This window comes from Rattus norvegicus, chromosome 10 (assembly GCF_036323735.1).
Source record: "Rattus norvegicus strain BN/NHsdMcwi chromosome 10, GRCr8, whole genome shotgun sequence".
Taxonomy (NCBI): Eukaryota; Metazoa; Chordata; class Mammalia; order Rodentia; family Muridae; genus Rattus; species Rattus norvegicus.
The window spans coordinates 43,258,919-43,268,916 of NC_086028.1; the positions used below are offsets into that span (position 1 = coordinate 43,258,919).

The window sequence follows — 9,998 nt, forward strand, 5'->3', positions numbered from 1 at the left end:
ACAATATTAAACAGTCATTATGAACTTCATAAAATGTAACAGTGGCACAACTCCAATAAGATTTCTGAATGGACAAGAAGTATATCAACAAAGAAATTTAAGAATAGAGAAAGAGTTCTACAAGAAAGGGTGAATATGAAATGAGGCATGATGGATCTGGAATAACTTCAGCATGAGACCTGGACCAACAGATGTATAGTGACAAGGAAAAGGAATATGCATTATGAGTTACTTTACGATTTCTTAGAAGAGGGTGCTCAAACCCAACCTTTTCCTCATAGCTTCAGTGACATTCTTATTCCTAAAACTATATATTAGTGGGTTCAACAGAGGTGTGAGTATGGTGTAAAACACAGACACCACCATGTCCTTCTCAGGGGTGTGGAGGGAGGCAGGGAGCATGTAGTTATAGATAGCAGTGCCATAGAAGAGGATGACCACAGTCATGTGGGAGGAACAGGTTGCAAGAGCCTTTTTCCTGCCCTCTGTTGAGTTCATCCTGAGAACAGTGAGGAGGATGGATGAGTAGGATCCTGAAATGACTGTCACAGGGATGAGAAGCATGATCACACAGCACACATACATGAAGGTCTCATAGAGCCAGGTGTCTGAGCAGGAGAGCTTTGTCACAGCCAGAACCTCACAGTAGAACTGATAGATCTCCCGTGACCCACAGAATGGGAAGGTCATGGTGACAGGGGTGAACATGAAGCCATCTAAGGATCCTAGGAGCCAACATGAAGATATCAGGAGAAGACACACCCTGCGGTTCATGAGGACATGATACCGGAGTGGATGGCAGATGGCTACATAGCGGTCATAGGACATGGCAGCTAGAATCAGATATTCTGAACCTGCTAATGTCAGGTAGAGAAACATCTGCACCCCACAGGCAGCAGCTGAGATCCTGTGGTTCCCCAGGACCTGGTCTATGAGCATCTTGGGCACAGTGACTGAAATGTACATGATGTCCATGAGAGACAGCTGGCTGATAAAAAAGTACATGGGTGTGTGGAGGTTGGTGTCAGAGAGTATCAACAGGATCAGAAGGGTGTTCCCAGACAAGGCCATCAGGAAAACCACAAATATGACCCCAGCAAGCAGGGCCGGGTGTTTGGATTGACTTAAGAATCCCACCAGGGTGAAACCTGACTGTCCAGTGAAGTTGTTCATCCAGGTGTTGATGTTCATGTGTGTCTCCTAGGCAACCAAGAAGGTTTATGGTTAGTGACTGCTTAGTGATATGCATATAAGCCTACCATGCTGAGAAATTTTCTGGGCCTGTAGATTTGAAAATGATAATCTACTTATAATGTAAGGCAAATAAAAATTAATAATTCACATGTCTGTGGTTGGAGCCAAAACCAGTCAGAATAGAGTTGACACAGTTCATGATCATGGTCTTTCCTCATAACAAAAAGTGTCATGTGTCAACAAATTTTTGGTATTTGCCAGATAACATTTTCTCTCAACAAAAATAGTGAAATACCAAGAAAAATGAACCAACAGAAACCAGTGTACGTGTAATTCAAACAAGTAACCAAACAGACACATTGGTCAGACATTAATGAATATACAAGTTGGTCTTAAGTACCCGTGGAGATCCCCCACAGCTACCTGCTTTCAAACCCCATGGAAGAGAGGGTTCATCACCCACACTGGTGGGCACTTGTGAGCCTGCAGGGTAGGAGAGACCGCCAATACTGCCCATCTTTGCCCATGTCCCTGGCTCAAGAGGAAACTGTATAGGGCCTTTGGGCACAGGAAAATAGAGGCAGTCAAGATGCTTGAGCCATGTATTCCAGACTGTGCCCGGATCTGAACAGACCTTGTCAAACAGCTCCCTGCACCCAAATCCGTGGGAAGGAGAGGTAGACCTTCAGAGGGGCAGACATGCCTGTGAAACCAGAGGAGACTACTCTCTGCCCATATTTCTGACTCTAGAGGAAAACACCTAGCACCATCAGGGCCCCCTGTGCACAGGGACTCAGAAGAAGTTTCAGGCTTTCTGGTTGCTGCCCTCATGGAGAGCTGAAACTGAGCCCCAAGGAGTGACTTCAGGCCCGAGACTAGAGGTAAGACCAACTTTTCTGCTCCTAGTGACCTGCCTGGTGGACTCTGGACACATGCCCACAGGAACAGCTGAAAGTCAGTGGACAGGAATGACTAAACACCTGAAAGCAGAACACTGTGTTCCCATAACTAGCTGAAAGAAAACAGGAAATCAGGTCTACAGCACTCCTGACACACAGGTCTACAGGACGGTCAAGCCATTGTCAGAAATAGCAGAACAGGGTAACGCCATAGACAACCTGATGGTGAGATACAAGCACAGGAACCCAAGCAGTAGAGAACAAGGCTACACATGGCATCATCAGAGCCCAATTCTCCCACCAAAGCAAACACTGAATATCCAAACACGCCAGAAAAGCAAGATCTAGATTTAAGATCACATTTATTCATGATTTTGTAGGAGTTTAAGAAAGACATAAAGAACGCTCTTAGAGATATGCAGGAAAACACAAGTAAACAAGTAGAAGCCCTTAGAGAGGAAACAAAAAAATCCCTGAAAGAATTTCAGGAAAACACAATCAAACAGGTGAAGGAATTGAAAATGGAAATAGAAACAAGAAAGAAAGCACAAAGGGAGACAACCCTGGATATAGAAAACCAAAGCAAGAGACAAGGAGCTGTAGCTAGAAGCATAGACTAACAGAAGTTATGAACCAAATGCACTGAACAGATATTTATAGAACAGTCTATCCTAAAACAAAAGGATATACCTTCTTCTCACCACCTCGTGTTACTTTCTCCAAAATTGACCACAAAAGAGGACTCAACAGATACAGAAAGATAGAAATAATCCCATGCGTCCCATCAGACCACCATGCACTAAAGCTGGGCTTCAATAACAATAAGGAAAGAACGCTCACATATACATGGAAGTTGAACAGTGCCCTACTCAGCGAGAACCTGGTCAAGGGAGAAATAAAGAATGAAATTAAAGACTTCATAGAATTTAATGAAAATGAAGGTACAACATACCCAAACTTATGAGACACAATGAAAGCTGTGCTAAGAGGAAAACTCATAGCTTTGCGTGCCTTCAGTAAGAAACAGAAGAGAGCATGTAACAGCAGCATGACAGCACACCTAAAAGTTCTAGAACAAAAGGAAGCAAATACACCCAGGAGGAGTAGAAGGCAGGAAATAATCAAACTCAGAGCTGAAATCAACCAAGTAGAAACAAATAGGACCATAGAAAGAATCAACAGAACCAAAAGTTGGTTCTTTGAGAAAATCAACAAGATAGATAAAACCTTAGCCAGACTAAGGAGAGGACACAGAGAGTGTGTTCAAATTAACAAAATCAGAAATGAAAAGGGAGACATAACAACAGAGCCAGAGGAAATTAAAAAATCATCAGATCCTACTGCAAAAGACTATATTCAACAAAACTTGAAAATCTGGAGGAAATGGACTATTTCCTACACAGACACTAGGTACCAAAGTTAAATCAGGAACAAATAAATCATTTAAATAACCCATAACTCCTAAGGAAATAGAAGCAGCCATTAAAAGTCTCCCAACCAAAAAGAGCTGAGGTCCAGATGTGTTCAGTACAGAATTCTATCAGACGTTCATAGAAGATCTCATACCAATACTATCCAAATTATTCCACAAAATTAAAACAGACAGAGCGCTACTGAATTCCTTCTATGAAGCCACAATTAATCTTAAACCTAAACCACACAAAGACCTAACAAAGAAAGAGAACTTCAGACCAATTTCCCTTATGAATATCGATGCAAAAATACTCAATAAAATTCTTGCAAACCGAATCCAAGAACACATCAAAACAATCATCCATCATGATCAAGTAGATTTCACTCCAGGTATGCAGGGATGGTTTAATATACAGAAAACCATCAATGTAATCCACTATATAAACAAACTGAAAGATAAAAACCACATAATCATGTCAATATATGCTGAGAAAGCATTCAACAGCCCTTCTTGATAAAAGTCCTGGAAAGAACAGGAATTCAAGGCCCATACCTAAACATAGTAAAAACCATATACAGCAAACCAATAGCTAATATTAAACTAAATGGAGAGAAACTTGAAGCAACCCACTAAAATCAGGGGACTAGGCAAAGCTGCCCACCCTCTCCCAACTTATGCAATACAGTTCTCAAAGTCCTAGCCAGAGCAATCAGACAACAAAAGGAGATCAAAGGGATACAGATTGGAAAGGAAGAAGTCAAAATATCACTATTTGCAGACGATAAGATAGTATGTTTAAGTCATCCCAAAAATTCCACCATAGAACTAATAAACCTGATAAACAACTTCAGCAAAGTGGCTGGGTATAAAATTAACTCAAATAAATCAGTAGCCTTCCTCTACACAAAAGAGAAACAAGCTGAGAAAGAAATTAGGGAAACGACACCCTTCATCATAGACCCAAATAATATAAAGTACCTCGGTGTGACTTTAGCCAAGCAAGTAAAAGATCTGTACAATAAGAACTTCAAGACACTGAGGAAAGAAATTGAAGAAGACCTCAGAAGATGGAAAGACCTCCCATGCTCATGGATTGGCAGGATTAATATAGTAAAAATGGCCATTTTACCAAAAGTGATCTACAGATTCAATGCAATCCCCAATCAAAATTCCAATCCAATTCTTCAGAGAGTTAGACAGAACAATTTGAAAATTCATCTGGAATAACAAAAAACCCAGGATAGCTAAAACTACCCTCAGCAATAAAAGGAATTCTGGGGGAATAACTATCCCTGAACTCAAGCAGTATTACAGAGCAATAGTGATAAAAACTGTATGGTATTTGTACAGAGACAGGCAGATAGGCCAGTGGAATAGAATTGAAGCCTCAGAAATGAACTCACACATCTATGGACACTTGATTTTTGACAAAGGATCCAAAACCATCCAATGGAAAAAACATAGCCTTTTCAGTGAATGGTGCTGGTTCAACTGGAGGTCAGCATGTAGAAGAATGCAGATCAATCCATTCTTATCACCCTCTACAAAGCTTAAGTCCAAGTGGATCAAGGACATACACATCAAACCAGATACACTCAAACTAATAGAAGAAAAAGTGGGGAAGCATCTCAAACACATGGGCACTGGAGAAAATATCCTGAACAAAACACCAATGGCTTAAACTCTAAGATCAAGAATCGACAAATGGGATCTCCTAAAACTGCAAAGCTTCTGTAAGTCAAAGGACACTGTTGTTAGGACAAAACGGCAACCAACAGATTGGGAAAAGATCTTTACCTATCCTACAACTGATCAAGGGCTTATATCCAAAATATACAAAGAACGCAAGAAATTAGACTGCAGGGGGACAAATAATACTATTAAAAATAAGAACATTTCCTGAATAAAACACCAATGGCTTAAACTCTAAGATCAAGATTCAACAAATGAGATCTCATAAAACTGCAAAGCTTCTGTAAGGCAAAGGACACTGTGGTTAGGACAAAATGGCAACCAACAGATTGGGAAAAGATCTTTACCAATCCTACAACAGATAGGGGGGCTTATATCCAAAATATACAAAGAACTCAAGAAGTTAGACTGCAGGGAGACAAATAATCCTATTAAAAGTGGGCTTCCGAGCTAAATAAAGAATTCACAGCTGAGGAATGCCGAATGGCTGAGAAACACCTAAAGAAATGTTCAACATCTTTAGTCATAAGGGAAATGCAAATCAAAACAACCCTGAGATTTCACCTCACGCCAGTAAGACTGGCTAAGATCAAAAACTCAGGTGACAGCAAATGCTGGCGTGAATGTGGAGAAAGAGGAACACTCCTCAATTGTTGGTGGGATTGCAGACTGGTACAAACATCCTGGAAATCAATCTGGAGGTTCCTCTGAAAATTAGACATTGAACTGCCTGAGGATCCAGCTATACCTCTCTTGGGCATATACCCAAAAGATGCCCCAACATATAAATAAGTCACGTGCTCCACTATGTTCATAGCAGCCTTATTTATAATAGCCAGAAGCTGGAAAGAACCCAGATGCCCTTCAACAGAGGAATAGATACAGAAAATATGGTACATCTACACAATGGAATATTACTCAGCTATCAAAAACAATGACTTTATGAAATTCATAGGCAAATGGTTGGAACTGGAAAATATCATCCTGAGTGAGGCAACCCAACCACAGAAAAACACAAATGGTATGCACTCATTGATAAGTAGATATTAGCCCAAATGCTTGAATTACCCTAGATCCCTAGAACAAACGAAACTCAAGACGGATGATCAAAATGTGAATGCTTCACTCCTTCTTTAAGAGGGGAACAAGAATACCCTTGGCAGGGAATAGGGAGGCAAAGTTTAGAACAGAGGCAGAAGGAACACCCATTCAGAGCCTGCCCCACATGTGGCCCGTACATATACAGCCACCAAACTGGATAAGATGGATGAAGCAAAGAAGTGCAGGCTGACAGGAACTGGATGTAGATCTCTCCTGAGAGACACAGCCAGAATACAGCAAATACAGAGGCGAATGCCATCATTAAACCACTGAAGTGAGAACGGGCCCCAGTTGCAGGAATCTTATAAAGGACTGAAAGAGCTTAAAGGGGCTTGAGACCCCATATGAACAACAATGCCAACCAGAGCTTCCAGGGACTAAGCCACTACCTAAAGACTATACATGGACTGACCCTGGACTCTGACCTCATAGGTAGCAATGAATATTCTAGTAAGAGCACCAGTGGAAGGGGAAGCCCTTGGTCCTGCTAAGACTGAACCCCCAGTGAACGTGATTGTTGGGGGGAGGGTGGTAATGGGGTAAGGATTGGGAAGGGAACACCCATAGAGATTGGGAGGTGAAGGGGTTAGGGGAATATTGGCCTGAAAAACGGGAAAGGCAATAACATTTGAAATGTAAATAAGAAATAACCAATTTAATAAAGACAGAAAAAAAATAAGAAAGGTTTAGAGGAAGTTTGGCTGACATGAGGAAGGGGCCAGCCTAAATGCAGGAAAGGTGGGGACAAGGAATTTCTTAAAGTAATAATCAGAAAGTGAAAACAAATCAGATGAAATGGAAAAATAACGAATCCCCAAGAAAAGGAATACTGAGTATAGATAACCGAAAGTGTGAAAGGAGAATAAAAATGGAGAAAATGACCTCAGAATTAGTGACCCTAGAAAGTCAGTGGCCTCCTCTGGCTTTCTTCATTCTTTCTTCACCTCCCATAGAGCTCTCAGCTCCGTCTCCAGCACCATGTCTGCCTACCTGCACGTTGTCTTACTTCCCACCAGGACAATAATGGACTAAACCTCTGAATCGGGAAGATCGCCCCAATTAAATGTTTTCCTCTGCAGGAGTTGCTGTGGTTATGGTGTTTCTTCATAGTAGTAAAACCCTAAGTAAGGCAAAAGTTGGTAACAGAGACTGGGGTGCTGCTGTAACAGGCCTGACCAGGATTTTCTTTGGAGAAATGGGGACTTTGTGTTAGGAAAGCAGTTGAACACTTTAGGTGGGGTTTAATGGGCCATCTTAGTAGGAGCAAGGGACACAGTGGCGCTGAGGTAATTTGAACTGTCTTGGCCTGCCTCAAGAGGATTCAGAGGAGAAAGAAATGTTAGTAGGTATTCTAGAGTTTGTTGTTTGTAATAATTTAATGAAGAATGTGGCTGCGTTTTGCCCTTGCAAAGAGAAAACTTGTAAAGGCCAAATTAAAGAGGGTTGGATTAAAAACAAAGAAGCATTGTAGAGCTTCTTCTCCTAGCATAATATCGCATGTACTCCCCAGTTTAGCATTCACTGAAGAATGTGGTTTATTAAATAATGTGGTACAAGTTCTAAGTTGAGTACTGCATACAGTCTATTTCACAGTGAATTTGTACAATCCTGTAACTTTGTTTTGATAGACAAATGGTCTTTGAATTTACATTCAAATAAACATATTCATATGAAAATGTAGACACAATAATATATATATGTGTTTCTCATCCAACACTGGTTAGACAGAGTTAATTGGAAGTCCCACCTCTTCTGGCTTCTGCTTCTCCTAGTTCATCTCCTCACAGGTTGTCCATTTGCTCTAAGATTCATCAGGAGATTGAGGGTTTACAGTAACTGCTGGTTGCCAGGCTACGGTGTGGCAGCAGATTCTCCAAGGAGTTACAGCCAATTTCGCACGGAGTCTGAGAACAAAGAACACAGCCCTGAGAAGTTCCTGGAGCCATTCCTAGAACCCTTCAACCCACACTCACCCTGCCTCTGTGTTAAATGCTGAGAAATCCAGGGACACATTAACCTTGATTGCAGTGAACAAGGTCAGTGTTCACCCATGCTGGGAAAACAGTATTTAAATACCAATTAAGTTGGAAGGTTTAAATAGGTACAACACAGTGAGAAGTAGCATCCCACAGAATGCATCCATCCTTTCTGACCAGGCCCACTGTACTTTAAAAGAGAGATTTTTAAATGTTTTTATTGTATTTATTCATTATTGAGTAGATAGTACATTTTGGTAAGTATAGGGAGTAGGAAGGAAATGAAATTTCCACTTTCTGAGATGTTTTCCATATTTTCAAGGGATGCGTTATTGAGACAGCGATCACAACTCTTAGGAACATTTTACATCTGAGGTGCTGATGGAGCAGAGAAAGGCAAGCTTCTTGATGCCTTCACGTAAATACCATGCAGATCTGAGACCTCTGAGAAGAGATGGACAGAGATACAGACAGGACATAGACTGGGAGACAGGAAGAAACGAGATAGATTTCCATTTTACAGACATATATTTGTGAAAGGAAACTCAGATCTCTTCAACAATGTAAGATTTTCAACACTCACCTTATGTTTGTCTGCTGACTCAGTTTCTGATGGTGGACACAGTGAAAAAGACAGCGAGGGAGCCCCAGGCTGTGAGAAGCCCTGAACCCTATCTGCTGGGTGAGTGGAGGTCAGGAGGCAGGTGAGGGGCAGGAGGTGTGCTGGGAAAATCAGAGCTCTCTTTTAAATGGGGACCATGATCATCAGTGAGATCAGGAATGTGGTGTGAAGTAGGGAAGGGATTAGCTGCTGTCTTGTCCTTACTGTGTGTCATTTGTTGCCATGTGAACAGCTTTGTGCAATGTGAACCCTTTGCATTGCTAACAGTGCAGGCAGAGCAATGGCAGAGCAGCATCCCGAGCCAGCAGCATCCCTGTTCCTCCCTGGTGCTTCCATGAGACTCACCACACTCTCCCGTTTTATAGAGGAGAAGCTCAGGGTCTCAGGCATCTGCCTCATGTCATACAGTCACTGACAGAGTGAGTGCTTACCCTGTGAGTAGGAACAGCGTGTGCACCTGAGTGGTTCTATGGGAAACCTTACTCCTGTAGGGAGGTATGGTTTTACTTTAGATCACTCATTGCATGCTTCATATGATGAAACTTGAATAAAATGAAGACAATTACTTTTGCATTTATGTAACTTTCAAAACTTACCCACAGCTGAAATCAATAAACCACCCAAAGACAGTTTTGAAATAAATGCATTGTGATGTGAAGGCTTCTGAATGCAGAAGGAAGGGTGGCTGTGGTACAGATGAGTACAACCATTCTGGTACTTGTGAGACAGAGGCTGGGATCATCAACATATTCGAGACAAGACTCATGTTTTTGTGAACACACGTGTGTGTGTGTGTGTGTGTGTGTGTGTGTGTGTGTGTGGAACGCACACTACTTCATTCATAATATAGAGAAAATTCTCAGTAAGGAAGCACTGTAGGGAATCTTTAGGACCATCCTGGGTGTGCTAGTGTACACCTTTGATCCCAGCACTCGGAGAAGAGGCATGTAGATCTGTGTTTGACCCCATCCTGGTCTACAGACTGAGTTCCAAAGCAGCCAGGGTGACACAGACAAACGCTGTCTGGAAAAACCAAGAATGATTAGGAGGAGGAGGCTGATTTCTCTCCTGGTAATAAAAAGACAGTAAAGAATAGAAGA

General features: G+C 41.7%; 1 protein-coding gene across 2 annotated transcripts; it reads right to left on the bottom strand.

The window, feature by feature from the left end:
• Positions 1-243: 243 nt before the first annotated feature.
• On the bottom strand, positions 244-8,956 carry Or2t48b (olfactory receptor family 2 subfamily T member 48B). Of its 2 annotated transcripts, XM_063269563.1 has the most exons (3): positions 8,860-8,956; positions 8,048-8,204; positions 244-1,200 (listed from the first exon to the last, which is right to left on the bottom strand). In XM_063269563.1, the coding sequence occupies exon 3, from the start codon at positions 1,189-1,191 to the stop codon at positions 244-246; it is 948 nt and encodes a 315-aa protein (XP_063125633.1). In that variant the 5' UTR covers positions 1,192-1,200; positions 8,048-8,204; positions 8,860-8,956. The 2 variants fall into 2 exon arrangements, with proteins under 2 accessions (XP_063125633.1, NP_001001002.1); NM_001001002.1 differs by lacking the exons at positions 8,048-8,204; positions 8,860-8,956 and having other exon boundaries at positions 244-1,173.
• Positions 8,957-9,998: the final 1,042 nt, after the last annotated feature.

Excerpts from the sequence above, each read along its gene's own strand:
- Or2t48b (XM_063269563.1), bottom strand. The coding sequence starts at position 1,191 with ATGAACATCAACACCTGGATGAACAACTTCACTGGACAGTCAGGTTTC.